General features: G+C 46.8%; 1 protein-coding gene across 1 annotated transcript; it reads left to right on the top strand.

Moving 5' to 3' along the window:
* Positions 1 to 1,937: 1,937 nt before the first annotated feature.
* Positions 1,938 to 11,165, top strand: WBP2 (WW domain binding protein 2). Its single transcript, XM_024214125.3, has 8 exons — positions 1,938 to 2,127; positions 3,442 to 3,550; positions 4,089 to 4,224; positions 5,890 to 5,982; positions 6,336 to 6,473; positions 6,730 to 6,852; positions 8,542 to 8,618; positions 8,901 to 11,165. The coding sequence occupies exons 1-8, from the start codon at positions 2,069 to 2,071 to the stop codon at positions 8,952 to 8,954; spliced, it is 789 nt and encodes a 262-aa protein (XP_024069893.1). The 5' UTR covers positions 1,938 to 2,068; the 3' UTR covers positions 8,955 to 11,165.
* Positions 11,166 to 22,640: the final 11,475 nt, after the last annotated feature.

Raw genomic sequence — 22,640 nt, 5'->3', positions numbered from 1 at the left:
AACCAGCAGCCGCAGGGAGCACGTGGAGGGCGGTAAGGCGGCTTGCAGGGGGGTGAAGGGCGGCACCTGCCCGCTCCCTCCGCCCGTGGGCAGCCCTCTGGCCTTGGGGTGCCTCTCCTGGCCGGGCAGGCAGAGCCCCCGGGGGCTGCAGGAGGTGCTGGCTCAGCCGCTCCTTTAAAGGCGGCTCAGCCGGGCTCAGAGCGGCATGGGAGGCGGAGGCTGGTGCAGGCGGCGGGGAGTGGCGCGTCCCGGGGAGCCCGGCGGCACGGTGAGCGTCGGGGATCGCTAGTTCATGCCCCTGCAGGGCTGGGCTGGCCGCCCCGAAATTGGCTAGAATGCCGCCCCTTACAATGTGCTGCCCCAGGCACGTGCTTTCTCATCTGGTGCCTGGAGCCGGCCCTGCCCAGCTCTAACCAGTCCTCTGCTCCTTAGTTCCACAAAACAGTCTCTCAAGCACACTGAGGCTGAGCATCTGAAAGAGGAATTTGGAAATTAATTTCTTGTTCATTTAAAAAATATGTTATGCGCCAGCAATTCCATTTGTTCCTCCACTGCTCTGAGTGGAGGAACTTACTTGTTGCTGGGGCGAGCAGCAGGCAAAAGAGCAAGACCCACAAAACAGATTGAATCCAACCCTACCAAGCAACTAACTTCTCCTTTATATTTAATACTATTTCTGAGCTGTTCACTGGCTGTTTTCTTTCCTCCCACTTCCTTCTTCGTTGGTGACACTTGTTTTTAGTAAAAGTAGTAACCATTTATTTAAGTCTAGGATAGGGTGACCAGATGTCCTGCTTTTATAGGGACAGTCCCGATTTTGGGGTCTTTTTCTTCTACAGGCTCCTATTATCCCCCATCCCGTCCCGATTTTTCACGTTTGCTGTCTGGTCACTCTAGTCTAGGACCATAGCTCCCTACAGGACTTTTCGAGCTGCAATGCTCCCAACGTGATGCAAATTCGACTATCTCAGCGTTGTGTTGGTGCAGCCTTGTGGAGTCCTGCACATCCAGGGTCAGGCATTGATTTAATTAGATGTACCTGAATATTTGGATGCTAATTTCTAAAGTGTATTGTTAAATTTATTCACCTAAATTTTGGTTATTGCTGATTATGTACGATATGTATCTTATGACTTTTAAAACAAACTTTGTATTTGTGGATAATCTAAGCACTATACCCAGATGTACAGACACTCTTTTCTTAATCTGTATATATATATATATATATTTAACATTAGCTTTAATAATATTTTAAGGGACAAGCATGGTGTCATGATGGAGATGTTTGTGGCCAGAGAGTTGTTTGCACCAGTCTGCAGGGTGATGTCGGTGCATCACAAGACGCTGACTCCTCCATGTGGGGTCTTTCTGTGCAATGTGATGGGGCAATGTGTTGACTTTTTGTGGGTCCATGACCTGAGATGTTTTGGGGCCAATGAGCGGTGGGTGTGAGATATGGGGTCATAGGCCTGCCAGAGGAGGGGGATCCCAGCCCATTTGGACAGGACTCCTACAAACTACAAGGCACTCTGACAGGGCCATACCACTGAAAAGCACCTTCCCCCTATGAGTGCAAGACCCCATGCAGCCCCACCCCATCGACAGCCTTGGGGAATGTAGCAGGCCCACTGTGCAGATGGGGAAGCAGAAGGCCGACCTAATGCCACCTGCTACAGACCAGCATGCCATGCTCCATGTCCCTTGGAGCAGACCATGGAGACTACATGCAACAGCCCATCTCTGAGAGGCCCATATATCCCAGCATGCAACACTCTACCGCTAAGAGGCCCATGGGAACTACATATCCCAACATGCATCACTCTACCGCTAAGAGGCTCATGGGAACTACAGATCCCAGCATGCAACACTCCATCTCTAAGAGACCCCTGGGACCTAAACGTCCCAGCATGCCACGCGCCCGCCTTCGTGCCGTGCCGCTTTGCATGCTGGGCGATTCGGTCCCCGCGCACATCCCACTCCAGTGCTCTCTCGGTGCGCAGGCGCAGTGTCTCATCCCTTGGCCCGTGTCCGGCCGCAGCGGGAGGCCCGGGAGTGTGCCGTGGAGGCCATGGCGCTGAACAGGAACCACTCGGAGGGCGGCGGCGTGATTGTCAATAACAGCGAGAGGTGAGAGCCCCCCCTTTTTTTCCTGGGGGGCCGTTACCAGTGGGCAGCTCGAAGGGGGTGGGGTTTGGGTCACGTGGTTCCCCCCTCCCCCCCGCGTGGCTCACCAGCCCCTCCCCCCGGCAGCTCCATCGCCCCCCCGCCATGGCAGCCTGGCCCCCGCTAACCCGCTGCCACGGGCCCTACGGGTGTCACCTGTCCGCCATTTCCCGCTATCGGCCCTGCCTGGAGATAGCTGCCCGGGGCTCTGCGCGCTGCCAGCTGCCCAGGATTAGGGGCTCAGGCTCATCCCTCTTGCCCCGTTCCTTGTGCCGCAGAGGTGGCCACCCTCCTTTGGGAGCTCACGGGCTGCCATGGTGACCTTTGGGCAGCCCCAGGAATGGAGGTGGCGCCGGTGAGCCCCAGCTCCACTCTCGCTCCTTGCCTTGCAGAGCCTGTTCCTTCCCATCGTACTGTGCTGCTGGCGCTGGCTGGGCAGATTTGCCTGTCCAGAGCTTGTGCTGGTGCTGCTGGGAGCTATGCTCTTTCCTGGGTAGATCATCTAGTGCCAATGGCATGGACCCCAGGCAGCATCCATCTCTTCCCCTCCTCCCCCTTTCCACCTGGTCAAACTGTGAGAACTCAGACTCTAGTGGGAATTAGATCTGTGTATCCCTCTCTGCCATTCAACAATCTCCTGCCCTTAGAAAGTTGCTCTTTCCTTCTGCTTTTGTTATTTTGTTAGTGGATGTTGTCCCTCATTAACATAGAGAGCACCCTGTTCTGCCACAGCAGGGTAGTTCACTCTTCATGGCTCCTGTCCTCTGGGGCCTGTCCAACACTCAAGTTTTTGTACAATTTTTCTGCTGAGGCCTGTTCTACACATCGATTTCACTACTTCAATTAGGAGTGGGATCTCACACCAGTATAGTTTAATCCAGGTAACCCCCTGCTATCATGGACATAGTTATACCTGTATAAAGGATGTATAACTGCATCCACTCTAGGAGTTGCACTGATTTAACTTACCAGTTTCTAAATCAAAATAGCTAAATCTGGGAGCTGCGGGGGCAGTATGTGGAGCCCCTGGCTGCCCCTACGCGTAGAAGTTCGAGGGGGGAACATGCCACTACTTCCGGGAGCTGCGCGGAGTGGGATAAGTCCCAGATCCCACTCCCCGGCGGGAGCTCGAGGGACAGATTAAAACGTCTGGAGGGCCAGATGTGGTTCCCGGGCCGTAGTTTGCCCACCCCTGATACAGGCCGTCAAATTTATACAAACTGCTACTCTGGATCAAGTCCTAATAATGGGCCTCTTCTTTCCTTTGCTTGTTTGTAGCATTTTGATGACCTATGACCACATAGAAATTGCATTCAGTGATATGGAAAACATGCCAGATGCCTTCAAAGGGACCAAGAAAGGAAGTGTCTTCTTGACTCCATTTAGAGTAAGTAGTTTTCATAATAGGATCAGACACTTTAAATAGAGAGTGACAGAGAAACCTTCCTGGTTCCTGAAAGTATGGTTATCTAGTAGCCTTTGAAAATGGATGATCTTTGGACCTCAGCAGCATTCTGAATGCATTGTAAATCCTTTGTCAAAAGACATAAATACTGATTAGTTCCTACAAGCAGCTATGTAGCCTGCCAAGGATCCTCAGGAGCTGAAAAGCAAATGCTTAATGCATCAGTTAAACTAATAATCATAACCATCTGGAGAGCAGCAACTGACTAGAAATCAGGAGGAGAGAGATCATAGCTAGTGTATGCTTCTAGAAGGCACTTCACATTATTGCCTCATAGCCTCAGCTTTCAGGCATCTTGCTGCTGTTCTGGAAATCTTGTGACCTGCAGGGCTGATTTAAAGCTCCAGGCGTGGGAAGCAGTTTCAGCACATTGAGCTCCATTTTCTCACAGCAAATTGTCTCTATGCTTCATGCTTGTTTCAAATGTCGCTTACTATGAGTCTGCTCCTTTCCCCTGCAGGTTATCTTTGTGTCCAAGGGAAAGGATCCTATGCAGTCTTTCATGATGCCCTTTTATTTGATAAAAGATTGTGAGATTAAACAGCCTGTCTTTGGAGCAAATTATATCAAGGGGACAGTGAAAGCAGAGACAGGAGGTATGTAATTTTTGGTTACAGTAATGCTAGGATAGTTACATAGCGTCAGATTCAGAGAAATATCAAGTTTAGGCACCGAGCTAAACTGGGTGTTATCCAAATGGCTTAGTATTCAATACTATTAAAATGTATTTCTTTAAAAACTGTAACAAAAAATGTCTCTCCCTTCCCTTTCTCCCTGTCCAGTTACAGTGAATTGGTCTGTTCCAGAAACTGATCTAATTTCCGCTCTCTGTTCCGAATGTTAAAGTTCAATTGGCCAAATGATCTCATTGACGAAACATCCTTAAGTGGCTCATAACAGAGAGAAGGTCATGCCAACAAAATTCTAAGGGATGTCGATAAGCTATGGCCTGTTGAGATAACCCGTTCAATCCCTGTCCAGATGATTCTTTGCTAAACTTCTCTGCTTCTTCCTAAATCCACGTTCACTTTCAGACAAGTAACCAGAAACAGTTGTCCATCACAAATCTCTTGTGTAGCTCAAGGAAAGGTTGTGTTATTGCCACAAGACACCTTAGTAGTAAAAACCATCTCATGTCACTTTATTTTAACAGGAACTGAATAAATGGGCATTACGTGTTCTATTTCAGGCTTGAAAGGGAAGAAGCAGTCTTGAAATTGGGGAGGCTGGTTTTAAAGGGGAATTTACATACTCGAGTGAACCTGGAGAGAGGGGGGAAAGACTTGTACAAATACGTATTTACCCAGTACTTCTTCTGTTCCTCCTTTCACTGTTACTGGGAACCTGTAATTTGATAACCTCTCTCTCATCCCCAGCTTGATTTCTTTTGCTTACTCTGGCACTGAAGTCATAATCCCGTGCTTAGGACACCACAGTCTGTGATCCTGGAAATCAGCATTATAGCTTCTGTGCAGGATCAAATAGGACAAATCAGCCCGTGAGGGGGTGCACACAATGAGAACAAACTCTGAAAACCATGTAAAAGGCAAAAGGATTTGCCTAAAATTGTGTGAGCCTTTTCCAGAGGAGTTCCCCTTTAATAGGAATGTCGCTATAACACACACAAGCATCTCGGGTTTAGTTCACAAAGTAATTTAATTTTCCTGTTCTGACACTGACACTGATTCATTTCTGGTGTGGTGCTGGGACGTTTGGGCTGTTCTTGTTTATTTAAGCCTGAAACCTGGGATGTCACTCATATTTTTTTTATCCTATCCTAGAACATCTTTCGTACCATTTATGCTCTTTGCTTCATTGGGTACTCGACACCCCTGTCTAATTTATAGCTAATGATTGACTAGCTGTAAAGGCTTTTTAGCGAACTGGATTAACACAATCCCTGTTTTCTGCTCTAATCCTGTACCGAGCCAGAGCAAATCTCATGCTGCTGGTGTCATTGCCAACCACTGACAGACTATGACAATAGGCACACAACTTCAGCAACCTCTGATGCTCCAACTTCAGGTACCCCTTGACCTGAAACACCCATGGCCAACGTGTATTTTTCTAATCAGAGCATAATTATGATGATCCTATCCTTTTACCTGCAGGCTTTTAAGGTATTTGGGACAAAGCTAAAGTACTTTAGTGTTGCATGTGAGGGATCTATATAGCTAGACCACAACAATTGCCTCATAGCAGGGAGACTAAATAACACTGAAAAAGATTCTCCTCTTTCAACTGATTTTTCTCCTCTGCAGGTGGCTGGGAAGGATCTGTAACGTTCAAAATGACTTTTTCAGCTGGGGGCGCTATTGAGTTTGGACAGCGTATGCTGCAAGTGGCATCTCAAGGTACTGAAGTTTCAGTTTTAACAACAAGGCAAAATCCGGTAATGGTAGAGGGGGAGCTGGCTCTTTTGTGTGGGCTTGTTACAAGCATAAGGTGCATGTGTCCTTCTTAGAATAAGGTATGGCAGGATGGATTAAAATATTTTTGAATTTCAGCCAGTAACTGGATTTCACTTGCCTTTTTTTTTTTTTTTTAAATCATTAATTTTACTCATCTGGTCAGCTGTAGATCTGCTTAGCCTATTGCACTCGTCTCCGAGTTTGTCTGATTTACTGCTGTGAAGAGGTCGGATCTGTCCTGACCTTGATTCAGTCCTTGTGGATCTGATAGAATCAACTTGCTTTTGTTTTCACAGCCTCTAGAGGGGAAGCTCCCAATGGAGCCTATGGTTATTCCTACATGCCGAATGGAGCTTACGCCTTTGCGCCACCTGCAGCCAATGGGGTGTACGGTCCCCCTCCGCCAGGATACCCCTACCCACCACCACCTCCTGGTGAGTCTGCGAACTGAATAAGGAAATCTTTCCAGTGACCAAATTAAAAGCAGGTTAAGGAAGAGGGGAAGGTGGATGTATGTTTGGAGGTAACGTCTGGCTTGTTTTCAGGTTTGGTTCAGCGCCTTATGCAATTTAAGTACCTGAGCTTATTTAATTGTATTTAGTTTTCAGACTTGTTTTGGCTGTATATGGTCCATGGCTGACCCAAAGGAGCTGTTCCTACAATATTTTCATTTTCTTTCTTTCCAAGCAGAGTTTTACCCTGGTCCCCCCATGATGGATGGAGCCATGGGTTACATGCAACCTCCACCACCTCCTTACCCTGGGCCCATGGAGCCTCCAGTCAGTGGCCCAGACCTTCCTTCCACTCCTGCAGGTGAGAAGTGTGTCCAGTGGATTAGATCAGACCTCTGCAATGTTAGTAACATCAGTCACTGAGAACGAGTTGATCTACTACATTCCAGTATCATTTCTCTTCTCTCTATGATGGCCATGTAGAAATATGCAGCAAATAGTTGTCTATAAAGCATAATGAATATGAGCAAAAGCATTAAAATGTGATTCTCCTCTGAAAAGTAACATTTAAAATTAGCATAATCAAGGTTTCATGTACATCATCTCTTGGTGCTTTCAGAAACAACCTGCTCCATTTACAAGTTAAAACATATTTTTTCCCTAACTGCCAGTCTTGCAAACTCAGTTCAGTCTGACGGCCAAACTGGGGTCTTTCCAACAAGTTCATCATCAACAAATATTCTGCAGTTGGATCAATTCTGTTTGTGTGAGCCGGAAGAGAATCCATTTTGTTTTCCAGTAGTGATGATCATTCTGCAGGGCTACCAGGAGTAAAAAAACAAAACAGCAATGTAAAAGCTTGTATTAGTCAGCAGATCTGACTCTGATATACGTAGGAGTAGATTTGATGAGTAAGAAGGTCTCGGTGAGAACAGAACGCTTTTCAGAATAGAAATGCTCTTATAAAGAAGAGCTTTCAGCGGCAGCAGGTCAATAGGAATCTGTCTGACTGTCATTCAGTGAAATGGAACAATGAGTGAAGCATGGTAGAAATCCATAGAGTTAAGCAGCATTTGTTTGGCACAGCTCTACCATTGTTTGCAGCATCCCATCAGAAAGCCAGAGGACTAAGCAGATCAAACCTTGTTAATCTTAGCTGCCCAGCTTTCGTCTGACCTGCCCATACTTCCCTAATCGATGAAATTGGATGGGAGGCATATAATAGAAATGGGTCTGAAGTTGGTCACAAAACTCAGATTTGTAGTTTCAATTAAATGAGGTTTCTCGGAGTGATTTGGGACATTTTCTCGAGTTCTTGCATGTGAAATTGCTACAATCATGCAGAACAAACACTAAAATCACATGAAGCAAATGCTAAATAAGTGAGATTTTTAATACTGCTGGATCTCTGGTCTTCAAAGGAATTGGGGGTGGGGGAAGGAGCAGGTTTAGCACACCTCTTGAATCTGAATCCATGGCTGTTCAGCTCAGGACTGGCACTTGGAAAAGGTGGTGGGTCCATGGGGCTGAACGCAAGACTTCAGACTCAGGGGCAGCCGCACGATCCAGGCTGCTCTTGTGCATTAGCCTTTCCTAAGGAGTGAGTTACCCACAGCTGCTACTAAAGCCTCATTTTTCTATTGCAAAAAGTCTTTGGATCATTGCCTTCGGGGAGCATTGCCTGTGATCGGCTGGTCTTCAAAAGCAGCTGTTAGCATTTGTTCCATGGACAGAGCAAAACCCCGATGGCAACTGCAAGCTGATGTGGCAGGATATTATAGCACCTTCAGTGCTGAGTCCCACAGGACCTGCTGATCTCCCTGGTTTCTTACTGGGCAATACTATAGGGACTTGATTCCTCACCCTCTGCCGTTTGAAGGGGTCCCACTAACTATGTAGCTTTGTGTTGTTGTTGCCACTTTGTAGGTCAGGTGGGTACAGAACTGAGGGTTGGTCTAATACCTGGTAGGCAGAAACATGCTGGGCTGCAATGTCACCTAATCTTCCCTGCAGTGTCACCTAATCTTTAACCTGTGTTTGCTTGCAATAGCTGAAGCGAAGGCTGCAGAAGCTGCCGCCAGTGCTTATTACAGTCCAGTCAACCCTCATAATGTCTACATGCCCACAGTAAGTTTCACGCATTGTTCTATATGTAATAAACAATTGTATGTTGACTGTGTAAAGGGGGGCAGAGTCACTCTAGAGGGAATAGTAAATGTCACAGGAAATTAGATTAAATGTTCATAATCTGGATAGTGATCATGTACGGATAGTAGAGGGTTAAAAGCAGCAATATTGATTGTGTTAACAGCCATTGTTCCTGTTGGAGAAACAGGGTTTGTTTGGACTAATTGATTTCCTAGCTGTGGATTTATGTTCCTTACATATTTTTCCCCTCTTCTATTTTAGGACCAGCCTCCCCCTCCTCCTTACTTCCCACCAGAGGACAAGAAGACCCAATAAGCTGAAAAGGAACCTCTCCATGATGCATTGCTTCCTTATTTTCCATCTAGCTGAATCTTGGGGTGGGGTGTACAGCTTTAAGGAGTCATAGTCTTCCCTCGAGGCAGGTAGATACACACACAGTGAAGGAAGAGATTTAAAATGTTCTGGACTATCACTTACAATCCTGAGGGTTTGTTACTCCCTGCTGTCAAATTCCTGCTTTCCCTGTGCCCAGTGATAGCTAGAATATCCGTGACAGTTTCTCTTGCATCCCTTCTGCACCAGTACACTTAATATAGTCCTCCTTTGAATGAGGTGACTGTTCCAATTTTAAAGCTAACAGATCCCTAACACCGAAACAAGACTTGTCTTAACTCTAGAGAATTCCCTTCAGCCTGGCGCATCTCATCTAGCTTTCATCTGCTCCATAATTGCATGGGGGAGGCTGCGGAGGCAGCTCTGGGCTTCAGAAGGAAACTGATACCTATTGCACTTCTGTCCAGTGCTTAGGAAACTTCCCTCAGCAGGGACACCTGAAATATTGCTGTACCCCCACAAAGTGCACTGTTGCGTCCTATCTTGGTGGAGTCAAGTTTGGTCTTTTGAGGAAATGTTTGACTCTCCTTACAAGGCTGTGTAGTGGCACCTACCTATACCTTGGGTCTATTGGGGCATTAGAATGTCCTGCTGTCTCTTTCCCAGTAAGATGTGGGTCTTAGATCAGTAATCCTGGCCATTCCTTTTCTAGTCATTAATGCACCTTGGGTTTTTTTTCTTTCCAATAACGCAAGCTGCACTTTCTGACCAGTGACGCGTCTTACTGCTGTGATTAGACTGTTCAGTTGAGGTGGGTGTGGAAATAGTTGGGTAAACTCCACCCTGGAAGGATTTGGGAATTGTGTGTGTCGTTCTGACTTGGATGGGAGAGCAATTTCCCCTGACCGGGTGGAGCTGAAACATCATCATACTTTGCTTTCCTGATGCTTCCACCCACCCCTGCAAAATGGTTCCCAGATGCATCCTCTTCTGCTTGTATAACCGGGAGCATGTGGGAAAGAGTCGCAGACTGATGACTCTGTTCTATGTTTCATTCCCTTTGTGAGACTGAAGACGGTCTTGTTGCACCCTGGAAAGACTGAGGGCCTGATTCTTCTCTCATGTTGGTTTTAACTTCATTGTAATGTCATCAAATTCGTTACTGCTCATTTTTCCAGGAGGGAGATCAGAATCTGACCCCGAGAGGGCTGCGTGTCCTAGATTTCCTTCAACAGAAGGAAACACAAGTGCTGAGATTCCTGGTCTCTGGAGTGCCGAGTTACCAAGCCAGCGTCTCTCTAGTCGCTGACAGGAGGCCCTCCTCCAACACTTCAGAACAGATTTGATTCCTGAACGTCCTGGCTTGTTTGGCGTACTCAAGCTGATTTGAGCTCCGTGATGAAAGTTCACATGCCAGTCCTGTCTTTCCGAGTTAGCAGCAGTTGTAAATCACCTCCCACCACTATAGCAATGGCACTCCAAGCAGAAGTATGTAGAACAATGTGTTCACTTGCAGTTGGATTTAATTTTTGGAACTAGCCCTTCGGTGCCGGTTATCCAGGAGAAAGCAATGTAGCACAGCTTAAGAACATTCCTTTTTTTCATCACTGGACCGTTGGTTAGTGCTCCCAGACCAGCTATGAATTTAATGATAAATAACACTAATCTTGCGCTTTCACATGGGCTTTTCAGCTCCATTAGAGATTCAAGCATGCTTGTTCCATAATGTCATTTTTTTTATATTGATTTCAGTAGCAGTCACTGCAGTACTTGGAACCTCTGTGGGACTGATCAGTAACCAGCTGTGGGAGAATCCTGCAGACTTACATATGAATCAGATTTGTAGATTTCCTTTGGGAGAGCAGTGCACAGCTCTTCCAAGCAAGTGTGCTGAATGATCATGTGCTAAGGAAGCTTGCTGAAGTTTACTGCATGCAACGTGCACGAAAGACAAGGCCCACCTCCTGTTTTCTTTTAGTTTGATCTCCTGAAAGCTTTCTAGCTGACTGGTCATATTGCTGCTCTGTGCACTGACTTTTCTAGATTTGCTGTTGAAATTGCAGTGATGTAAAGAAATGGGTATTTTAAAAAAAGTATTTATTTTGAAGTTGAATTAATATATAAATGTTTAAAAAAGTTCTGAATGCAGATTTTGTTTTGCTGAGACTGTGAAGTAAAGATAAATTCGCTTGATGCTCTTTGTGCCTGTGCGTTTGTGTGTCACGCTGGCCTCACCACAGGCAGTAGGATGGAAGGATTGTCTTGCATTTAAAGCACAGGGCTCGCGGTCAGGAGACCTGGATCCACCACACATTTCCTGTGTGACCTTGGGTGAGTCACTTAATCTGTCTTCAGCTTCCCTGTTTCTAAAATGGAGATGATGGGTAACATTTTCCAGAGCGCCTGAGTCATTTAGGAGCCTACGTCCCATTCCCCTAGGTTGTTTAGGTGCTATAGGCCTTTCCTGGGCCAAATTCATTCATTAAAGTGCTCTGTGGTCCTTGGATGGAAAGTGCTGTAGAGTGACAAAGTATTCCAGTGAAGTATTAGCATAGGGTCTCCTCAGGCTTTGGGGACCCTGAACTCCTGGGATGACCGTTTTCACCCCTGTGTTCTCTAGGATGCAGTGACTTACAGTCAGCTCCAGCTTGGAGAACCAGTGTGCTCACTTAGGGCCAAATGCTGTGAGATGGTGAACACCTCCAGTTCCCACTGAAGTGAGTGGGAGTTGAGGGCGTTCAGGGGTCTGATCCATAGCAGGAAACCAGAAGCCTCAGCCCTACTCCTCTTCCTTCCTTCCTTCCTTCCTTCCTTCCTTCCTTCCATGAGCTGTAACAAGCCCCTTTAACACATCTGATATTCACCCACTCACTGACATGACCATCTTCCAAACCCACATTTCTAGCTACTGCACACTCAGCTCTGGCAACCTGCCAAGCTATGTTATTTATGTAACTTGAACCAGAGGCTTGCTTAGCTGTTGGGTTTTTCCCTAATGAGATGAAGATGGGGAGGGGTGCGAGACAAGACGAAATGGAATCTTATAGCACAGCAAGATCCCGGTAAATCCTGTTTTATGGATTACATTTGTTATGAGTCTAATTTCAAAGCCAGCAATAGTTTCTGCTAGCTTCCCGGAGTGTAGCCTTGGAGATGCCTTAAAACACTTCCCATGGCTCTAGCAGAGTGCTTTGTACTGCAGGGATCCTACACTTGGTTTTTATGCCCTTCTGTGATTTCCGTTTGCCCAAGCACAGAAAATCCCAGGGAATGTATGGTTGGATACAGTGCTGCCTGCGCTCCTGCCCCCTGGGCCTTTCCCTGCAGCTGTGGTATGTACTGTGTGACTTCACAGCCCCGATTAATCCTGCCTCTGCTGGATGTGCCCCAGAGAAGAAACACGGACACGGGGCTCTGCTGACAACTGGACCCGGTGCTGAAAGTGAGTGTCTTCCCTTGGGCTCTTTGCTAGCTCACTAACGGCACTCACATCTGAAAACTGAGCGGGGAAGGTGTCTCCTCCCAAGTCCAGTCCAGTGGAGGTTCTGAGATAAGCAGGTAGAGAGTCATGTCTGCTAACAACTGGATACGCTCCAGGGGGACGGAGCGAGTTGGGACCGGACAAATGTTTCCATCTGAAGAATTGAAATCGGTTGGCTAAATCAGCAGTCTCTAACCCTTTTCGTTGCAGTTCCTCTTGCAATAGGTTGGAGAACAAGTATGCTTCCCACTCACCGTGCCCTGGCATAGTTGTGAATCTGATTGAGGGGGCAATAGGGTGTGAGTGAAAGGATTTATGGAGCGGGGAGGGTTGTGGATCACAGTCATAGCTGAGAAGATTTTTGCAGCAGTTTTGAATAGATTGGGGAGCTGTGAAGCAAGTGTGAGGAAGGCCCAAGCTGTAGAGGGTGCAATAGATGAGTCGTGAGATGATCAAGGCTTGGACCAGGATATTCAATTCAATGGAGCTGTCTGGGTTTAACTGGGGTCAGATTTAATCAGAATCCATCAGGTTCCGCAGTGAAATCAACATAGAAATGGAGCCTTGTCTCTACACACTAGGAGTAGAACAAATAGAGAACACTGTACAGACCCAGTGATAGTCAGAACCCTTTCCTCTAAAATGGCTGCTAACTCAACAGACTGATAAATCTCCCGCTTTCTCCTCTCCCCCCTCTCCCCCCCCAAGTGGCCACCAAATCTACAAACCCTGTTGAGCTACTGAGAAGCCATGTTGAGTATTTTGGCACAAGAAGAACACCTTCAGCTGCCTGCGGGAGACAGGGTGGCCTAGTGGATAGATCTCTAAACTGGGAGTCAGGAGACCTGGATTTTCTATTCCTGATTCTGCCACTGAGCTATTGCATGACCTTGAGCGAGATACTTCATCTCTGTGTTTCAGTTACCCCATCTGGAAAGTGCGGGTAATGGTCTTTCCTTTGGAAAGCGCTTTGGTATCTGCAGATAAAAAGCTCTAGGGAGACGTTAAGTCTTACTGTTAAGAACCTGATGCAGAGGTAAGTGGCATGGACGCACTGCCTCCGCTTGGAAGTGGGAGCAGAGGGCAGGAAATGGCATAAATTAATATGTCTCCAGATCTAGTTTTGGCATGTTGGATCTTTAATTAGTTCTAAACCAGCGATAACTCAACATCATGTGATCCTAAAATCATACCATTGCAATGTGTCATTTGTACAGTCTTCTATTTTATGTGGTGTTTTTGTCCCTACTGAACCAATAAAAAGGTTTTTAAAAAACCCCACAGATTTTAGGAGCTTATTAGATCCTGAAGTCTGTAAGTGCTGATGGGAAGATAGCAATAACAGAGGCATCAGTGGTTAGAGCACAGGATCTGGAGTCAGGAGTTCTTCACCTGGCTCTATTGCTTATTCTCTATTTGAGATTGGGTAAATCACTTAATCTCCTTGCCTCCGTTTCCCCATCTTTAATATGGGGATATTTTCCCTGCCTCACTGGGGTGTAGTGAAGCTTAATGAATGTTTCTAAAATGCTTTGAAATCCTCTGATGAAAACTGCTACTACAAAAATTCCGGGTACTGTTGATTAATTCTCTCCCAACACCTTTGAAATATACAACTTTCTACAACTCTGCTGCTGCGTTTTGCCTGCTGCTCTTGTTCTAATTCTGTGGACATCGGAACTAATCTGTGGTATCTCTAATGAGCCCATCCCCGTAGTACCTGTTAGCCGACTAGACGAACCTTCCAGTTATCGAGAATGGGGAAACTAATTGGCTGAACTTCTGTTCTGACTTGCTAGTTGAATGGTTCTGGTAAGGGCGGATGCTTTTACTTTAGGCTCCATTCCAACTCTGACAGATGCCCGCAGGAGTTGGTTCAGGCCCTCAGTTTGTTTTTGTTCGGAAAGCGGAACACTGGAAGCAAGGCAGACCAGTCCCAGCATGCGCGTAGTCCTGCTGAGATCATAACAAATGCACTGTTGTTATCCTACTGAGCAGAACTCCTACTAATAAAATCTGTGTTTTGCATTAATTTACTTCCAACCGGAGCAGCTGAGTCATGTAATTCTGTTTCTGGGATTGCAGTGGAACAAGCCTGGCTAGCCAGCTACCCCATTCATATCCTGCATGTAGTTTTCCTTCCAGTGCCTGCAGGGTTGCTGCCTGCCTTCCTATAATCAGTAACTAATGGAAAAAAGCAATTGATTATGTCTCTGGTGATCGAGGTGGTCTGACCTATAGGCAGTCACAGCCTGGGAAGCAGGCTCTCATCGCAAATGCAAATAGGGACAGCAAGGGGCAAAGTTCAGCCTGAAATATTTAAGTGCAAGCGTTGCAGGGAGTGTCCCTGTGAGTGAATCTCTCCTGATCCCCTCAGGTAAATGGGTTTGGTTGGTTTGGCTGCGTGTTTGAGTTTCCTGAGAGAGAGCAGCTGGAAAAAGGTTTGTGTCATGCACCTACCTGTGTGGATTGAGACAATGGGCGGGCGTCGGTGTGTTTGTTAAAATTGGTTTCAGAGTAGCAGCCGTGTTAGTCTATTATATGCATCCGAAGAAGTGGGTTGTAGCCCACGAAAGCTTATGCTCTAATAAATTTGTTAGTCTCTAAGGTGCCACAAGTACTCCTGTTCTTTTTGTTAAAATTGACTGCGACCGAGGGCTAGTTCCCAGGCTTGGATTGAATCTGTGGAAGGAGGCTGATATGCTGGGGGTGGGTTTGAAATGGCTAGATGCACAGGAGCTTGGAAAAGAGGGGATGTGAAACCTTGGGGCGGGGGCTTTGTGAATTGTCATCCTGCTTGCAGTCCAGGGGCAAAAAATTGTGTCAGCATATAGAACATTGTATGTGATTATATTATATCCTTTAAAGTTGGGGGTGCAATTAGTGGAGCATATAGACCTACGAATGGCCTGGAGGGGGGCAAACAACACTCCTGTTGCTGTCATGCTGGGCAATGCTCACAGCTCCATTCACTAGAGTGAGTCAGTCATGTTACATTGGGCTGATCATGGGATTAAACTCGGAGTTGGTATTAGAGTCCCGCTTGCTCTGATGCTATCTGTTTGCTGCTGTGGCAGGTCATATGGTTAAATACTTCTGCTGCTGCTGCTAATAGGTGGATGTGAAAAAGGGCTGGATAATTGTATGAGCAATAATGTACATTTATGCCAGCCAATAGGGCGATCAAATCTCATGCTTTAGGGTGTAACCGATCATTGGGGGAGGGGGGTCAGGAAGGAACTCCACCCTACCCACCCCCATCTCCATGGGTAGCATTGAGAAATTGGCCACTTGTGCAATAGGATGCTTTCACTGAAGCAGCAGCAGGAATTGCTACTCTGGAGCAACAGGTATTGGCCCTTTCCTGGCTATGATCTCGTATGGAAAACCCTACCTTTCTAAAACTTCCCTTTACGCCATTCAGAGGTAACTTTCAACTCTCTGCTGTAGGTCAGTGCAGTTAGCCCTGTAGGGCCTGGGTGCTGGCTGGCTGAGGGTATGTCTACACTGCGATAAAAAAACTGGGGCACCAAGTCTCAGAGCCTGAGTCAGCTGTGTCGGGCTCATGGGCTGCGGAGCTAAAAATGGCAGTGTAGATGTCTGGGCTCAGGTGGGAGCCTGGACTGTGGGACCCCTAGACAGCCTGAGTCTAGGTGTCTGCACTGCAATTTTATAACCCCACAGCCCAAGCCACGCAAGCCCAACTTATCTGACCCGAGCCAGCCATGGGCGTTTTATTGCAGCGTAGACATACCCTCTGTGTCTTGATCCGTCTATCCAGGGACTGCTGACAGGGCCGGCCTTAGGGGAAATGGTGCCCTGGCCTCCCCCCCATCACTCTTAGCATCTGCTGCCTCCCTGGGCTCTCCACCCATTGCCCCCGGTCCCACTGCCTCTACCCCTCCCGCATTGACCTGAGCTCCCTTCCATGGCTTTGCACCCCAGGCCTGCCCTGCTCCTCGCCTCTTGACCACATCACCCTGGGTGGTCACCCACGACGCCCACCCGTAAGGTCTCAGTACAGGGCTCTCGGCTCTGAAATGTGTTTCCTCCACTGGCCCAAGTCTGCCGCTCTTCAGGGCCCGTTTCTTTTCTCAGGCTCTCACCTGTGTGCGGAAGAGATGATTGTGGGGTGAGTATTTAGTTTGTGGGTGGGAGTCTCTCAATATTGAAGCTGCTCAATAATCTCATGTATGGTGCTTGGGCACATATAGTAGGCATGTTGGGTACATTAATACATAAAATATCTGGTTGCCCAGGCAACATGCTGAGTCTGGATCCCAGATGTGAGTTCAAACCACTTGACATTGCCTTTCTCAGAAGCATCTGACTTGGTCTCAAGGGGACGCTGATGTGTGTTAGCGTCTAAAGGCTCTAGAACGGTGTGAAATTGGTGAGGGAATGGCCTATGAACTCTGAAGCCTCCTTTCCTGCCCCTCCAAAAGCAGTGAAACAATGACTGTTTCCCTGAGTTGTTCTATTATGGAAATATATGGAAATGAATAACCAAAGGAGACTGAGGTTGAATTCATCTTAATGGGAAATGATCAGGGAGGGAAAAAAGTAATATTGCCACATGTATTAAAGATTAAATTAGTAGAGAGAAAATGTTATTTTAAGCTTCTGAGGAGAATTGCAAACTGAACAAATAAAATATCCATTTTTTTAAAAATTGGACAACGTCCTCCATAAGCCAGAGGCCACTGAAAGCTCGTTAAAGCTAATTAAAAAGAAGCATGGCTAAATTATCCAGGGCAGTAACTGGAGAATTTAGCAGGAGGAAGGAAAAATCAGCCAAGGTCTGAGTCCGAAACCACTGGTCTCTCCATTAATTCTTTAATCGTGGCTGTGTTGGGCTTGTCTCAACCCCCCTGCTCTCCAGAGGAATGCTGGGATAATGATCAGTGTGGAAGCGTTTTACCCCTTCCTTGCCCCTGGAACCCGCAGTCCTGAGGAGGACACTTAGTGGTGGCACGTCCTGTCCTGACCTACCAGGTAATGCAGCCCAAGCGGGAACAGCTTGTTCCCTGGCATGTCGTGCCATGCCAAAATGGTTATTGTGATAACCTCTAAGAATTTCTGAGCTGGTCTTGGAATCGGCCCTGGTACAGAGCTTATGGAGTAGGTCCGTGTCCGGTGCGATACTAGGTGCCCATGTGCAGCTGCTCTACGGTAGCATAAATGGCACAACCAAATTAATATTATTGGAAAAGGCCAAGAGAGAAACTTGTTAGTTACACAATTTGTTCACTAAAAACCATCCCCATATCTTCAGGAACCCAGCATCTCTGTGGCTCGGAGGAGACACGATCGCATGTTGTCTTTTGATTGGGAGCATTTAATGTAAAAACTATGCACCCTGCACTGTGGTTCCCTGTATATGTGAAAATGCGTGGTACTGTATCCTTAGGATGAGAGCTTAAACAAAGCTCCGGTCCGCCCTGCATTGACATTAAAAGTCCCCGGCACTTCTTGTAAGAGTAGGTGTTTGCCCTGGTGTCCAAAATTCCCTAACTGTGGGGCAACCATACTGTGCGCTTGCAGTTTCTTGTCATCCAGCCCAGAGGTGGCTGCTTTTCTGCAGTGCTGTAGTTGAAGCAGTTTGGGGACCCCTCAGGATGGAAGGCTTTCTCATATTTCTAGGCAGGATACCAGTAATCTTGGTCCTCCTACTCCTCTTGACTGTGTGTGTAGCTAACAGAGCGCAGCACAGAGAGGGGATGCGTTGTGGAAGAGAAAGGAATTTGATTTGCATCCTATTCAAGGCAAGGAGTGGCAGCTCGCAGAATGCACTGAACATACACTCCTGGAGAGACTGATGCTGGGAGGCTTCGTCAGGTGATGCGATGACTGGGACTTTGAGCCCAAGGAGAGCAGCATTAGCTCAGAGAATCTGAAGAGGAGGAGAAGGGTATGTTATGATTGCATGATGAAATTTCTTTCCGTTTTTATGCTGTAGCCTTCTTGGGTTTTTCCTTATGACTTGTCAAGCAGTAACAGGCAGGGCAGAGTTTTGCATAGTCATTGGACCCAGCCTCCTCCCTAGCAGCCCCCTGGGTGTTAAAAGGAGAAGTGAGTGGGACTCATGTTGAAATCATTTTTTCAACTTTTTGTCTATTTCCAGCCCAGTGATCAAGATAAGAGTGAGGAAAGGCTGTGGGCCCGCCGGCAGGATAACCAAGCCAAGAGGTAGGAAGACAAGCTGCTACTTACATTTACTGAGAATTGCTTTTAGCACTGGGTTCTTTTTAAAGGAGAAAATCCCTTTTAAAGTGACTTTTGTTGATCTGTTCAGTTTTCTCTGAAGACTCCCATAGCAGTGAATATACCCAGATCACTCAACTGTGGCATCTCATTAACCTTGGATGTATTCAATGCCGCTTTAAAACACTCTTTCAGAGGATTCCACTATTTGGTGCAACATACTCTAGTTTGGAGCACACCCAAGTGGCCCAGATTTCAAAAGTGACTTTGGGATCCTAGTTGGAGATGCCTGGAAGGGGGGGGGGTCTAATTTTCAGAAAGTGCTAATGGTGTCTTTGCAAAACAGGCCCTTGAAGGTGTACTCATACTTACTCTGGAAAATCTTGGCCAGTATATTATAGCAGATCATTCCATTGCCATTCTCTTTGGGGTGCTCTACCAGTCTCTTGACCTGGGTTTTCTTGAGTAGTTTGCATGGGTCTGACTAGGTATCTGAGCTTTGGTGGTGGAAATTGTTCAGAGGAATTGAATAGGGTAGCTGAGATGCACAATATCAAGAAGCTCATAAATCCATGGTAGGAATCAGGAAGGGCAGAGATCAAACTACCTGTGAACGTGGTGTAGTGTTTATCTTCCCTAGCAGAAGATCCATATTCAAAGCTTAGCAGGAGGGGAGAGCCAGAGAAGGGACAGGGAAGCAACAGGTTACAACAGTTGTGAACTCAGCCAAACACAGTTGTGGCAGGGTGTAGCTGCTACATGAAGACATGTGTTAGACAAACTCTCCTTTGCAAACATAAGGACTGTATTTGTGACTAATTGTATAACAGGTTATTTTAGTTTCTATTCTGTGGAAAGTGCAAAGCATTCCAATAAGGGCTTTTATGTAGAATTTATTTTATTTTTTTCCGCACCCATGCTGTTGATTGCTAATTGTAATAGACTGATCATGACGCTGAATAAATGTCTTTTTTTAAAATGTGCTGTGTAAGTTAGTCTGATATAAGTCAATTGAATGCTATCCTAGCTATATGAATGCTGCAGTACCTGCATGTAACTAGACCAGGTATACCTCAGCAATAGTCCACTGCAGTGTCACTGGGCAGGAACGGTCGTTTGTGGGCCATGTCAGGACTCCTGAGCTGGGTCCTGAAGATTAATGCCAGAGGCTGTGTGTATTAGCAGCTTCACAGCTGTAACCACCAATGGAATCTGTAGATTTAGTTGTGCTGCCTCCGTGTAACCCTTGTAGACAGGACTTGGGTATCCTGTACTCCAGCTGCCACCGATGCAGCTGTTGGTGAATTACAGCTGCAAAGTCTGCTAGTGTAGATGGGTCCAGAGACTGTCTTACCGCAAACAAAAGGGGCTAATTCCTCGCATGGTGCATATACCCATGTAAATCCTTTCTCATCAAACAAGATTAACTTGCCTGGACAAAGTATATCAGGATTCTGCCCCAGAAAGTTCATGTGAAATTCATGGTACTGGATTTTGGGAGTGGGGGAAGGACAATTAGTGTGTGTAACCAGTGCAATCTCCGGGTAGAAATACAGTAAAATCAGATATTTTATCATAATGGTGTCTGATATCATTGTCACGCTCTTACTTTTGGGAGGAGCCCAGATGCAATGGCAAAGGCTGCCTGAATGAACCCCGGGCTGGATGGAGAGATCACATGCCCGGGATTCAACTGATCCCTAAGTTCAGGGCCAGCAAGGACCTCGCCCCTTCCATGCATACAGACTAGGGTTCGTGCACCTTCCCTTGCAACCCTGAGCAGGGTCAGCTGTAAGGTGCAGGTCTGTTTAGAGGGCATTGACCACTGTGATCATAATTTTAAAGTAGGTCAAATTTTGTATTTAAAGTACTTGTCCCGCGCCCGAGCCATGTTTCCGAAGAGCACTGCAAAACCAGGCTCTTGTGCATAAATGCAATGACCAGCTCAAACTTTTCGAGTTTAAAAAAAACTGTCCCTCGCATATTTAAACTGCTGCTTTCCATGTTTCTAATTTAGGAGTCTTTTTAAATGATAAAACCACAGCATTGTGGCTGGCCTGTGACTGAAGAATGTCTATTTCATTGTGTGTTTCTTTTCAAACCGTTTTTGATGGATTGTATTTCTTGAGCCTTCCAAAGGAAGGTGAAGCTGATACAAGGACTAACTAAACTCTTAAGTCATCCTCTCTGCCCATGCAGGGATAAGAGATTTCTGTGAGTTTTGTTACTTAACATCTGCAAGAACCCAGTGAAAGGTGCTGTCCGCTCATGGAGAGAGAATGGGTGTCTGTGTTTTATGCCACAGCTTCTTGCACCTCCTGTGAGCTGTGCTACATCAGATCTTGCTTTTGCGATCACAAGCTTTATTGCCTATCACACGGCACCTAAAAGCGAAGATGAAAACAGTTTCCAAAATCATTTTGCCTCTATATGTCTTCATTATTCAATTATGGTGCACTGGCTTCTGGGCATCTTGCAGATGCTGCAAAGCAAAACACCAATAGATTCTGCTACTCTATGTAGGGAGTAGGGTGACCAGATGTCCCGATTTTTGGGTCTTTTTCTTATATAGGCTCCTATTACCCCCCCACCCCCTGTCCCGATTTTTCACACTTGCTGTCTGGTCACCCTAGTAGGGAATAATAAAGCTGTCTGACCAATCATTCCAGTCCAGCATATGGGAGGTCGGGGGGGAGAAACCCTCTATCATCTAAGCCCAACATGAAGCAAATACTTGGCTGAAACTGCTGAAGGCTGGCAGACTCGGGCCGTGTCTACGCTCGAAGTATTACTGGTGTAAGAATACCAATAGACTATACCTACAAAGTGCTTCTAGTGTGGCTCCAGCTATACTGCTTTGCTCCAGTCGAGCAAAACCACCTCCACAAGCAAAACACGCTATACCCGTAAAAGCACAGCTTATAACGGGTCTACACTCGGGGGTTTTGCTGGGACAGCTATGTCCATCAGGGACTGCCCTCGCTGTTCCAGCAGAAATCCATAGCGTACCCACGGTCTCAGGCTCCAGTTGGCCACCTAAGAGAGCGTGATCTGTAGCAGGGGATCAACGGATCAGTCAGTGTGACAGTGGAGAGGGAGAGAGGTGGCCCCTAAAGCTGAGCAGTGTAATGAACGGGAGAGGAAACAGCGCTGCTAAGGCATCTCCTCCCTGAACGTCTGGGATAGTAGCAAGAGGGGAGCGTTACAAAAGAAGGGTTTCCTCACCACAGTTCCTCCCAGGCTGTTGCAACCTGTGCACCCAACTGAAACTCTAACTGGAATGATCCCCCTGTGCAGCCCTGAATAGGAAACAAGGACCGAGACCTGTGGGCAACGCAGACTGAGATGGACCGGTCCGTGCTGCAGCAGGAAGGGGAGGAAAGGGTTTCTCTCCTGTGCTGTGAGGGAGCGTACATGCTCTTTGCCAGGCACTGTGCCCTTGGGGTTCATTGCTGGCCTTTGCAAATGAAAACCACTTGTCTCTAGCTAAAAAGGTTTGGCTCTCCAGAGCTGGGAGTGAAAGCAGATGCTATTGGGAGCCCTTGTGAAACTACGAGGGAGGTTTGCAGTGTCATTGAATGGTTATGAGCAGCTTTTAAAGGGTAAGGAAAGAACTCAGCCCTCCCACACCAGTTGCGTCTCCACCATCTGATCCATGGACTAGCATTAACCTCCACTTGGAAGGTCACTGGAGAGAGAGTGTGCTGATCCTGCCACTGGGCAGAAGGTCCTGGCCCAATTGTATGTTAGTGGCGGTGGGCAGAAGGGATGAGATGTAAAGCTAGTGTCTGGCTGTTTGGATCTTTAGGGGATCTCATAGCATTTTTCACAAGAGTGAGGGCTGTTAACCCACATCCTGGCCAATTTTATCTCTGCCTACTTCAGCTTCCCCCCTGCATTTTCAGCTGGAAAGGAAATCCCTGTTTCACCCAAACCCAGCTGTTTAATGGTTTATTGGATACTGTTAAACAGATGCTGAGTTT

Source organism: Terrapene carolina, unplaced genomic scaffold, assembly GCF_002925995.2.
Source record: "Terrapene carolina triunguis isolate 2854851 unplaced genomic scaffold, T_m_triunguis-2.0 Scaffold192, whole genome shotgun sequence".
Lineage (NCBI taxonomy): Eukaryota > Metazoa > Chordata > Testudines > Emydidae > Terrapene > Terrapene triunguis.
Note: the sequence above shows the minus strand (reverse complement) of the source record. Positions and strands in the feature narration are given on the sequence as shown.

Excerpts from the sequence above, each read along its gene's own strand:
- WBP2 (XM_024214125.3), top strand. The coding sequence starts at position 2,069 with ATGGCGCTGAACAGGAACCACTCGGAGGGCGGCGGCGTGATTGTCAAT. Across the intron at positions 6,474-6,729 it reads CTACCCACCACCACCTCCTG|AGTTTTACCCTGGTCCCCCC; the intron begins GTGAGTCTGCGA and ends CTTTCCAAGCAG. Across the intron at positions 6,853-8,541 it reads CCTTCCTTCCACTCCTGCAG|CTGAAGCGAAGGCTGCAGAA; the intron begins GTGAGAAGTGTG and ends TGCTTGCAATAG.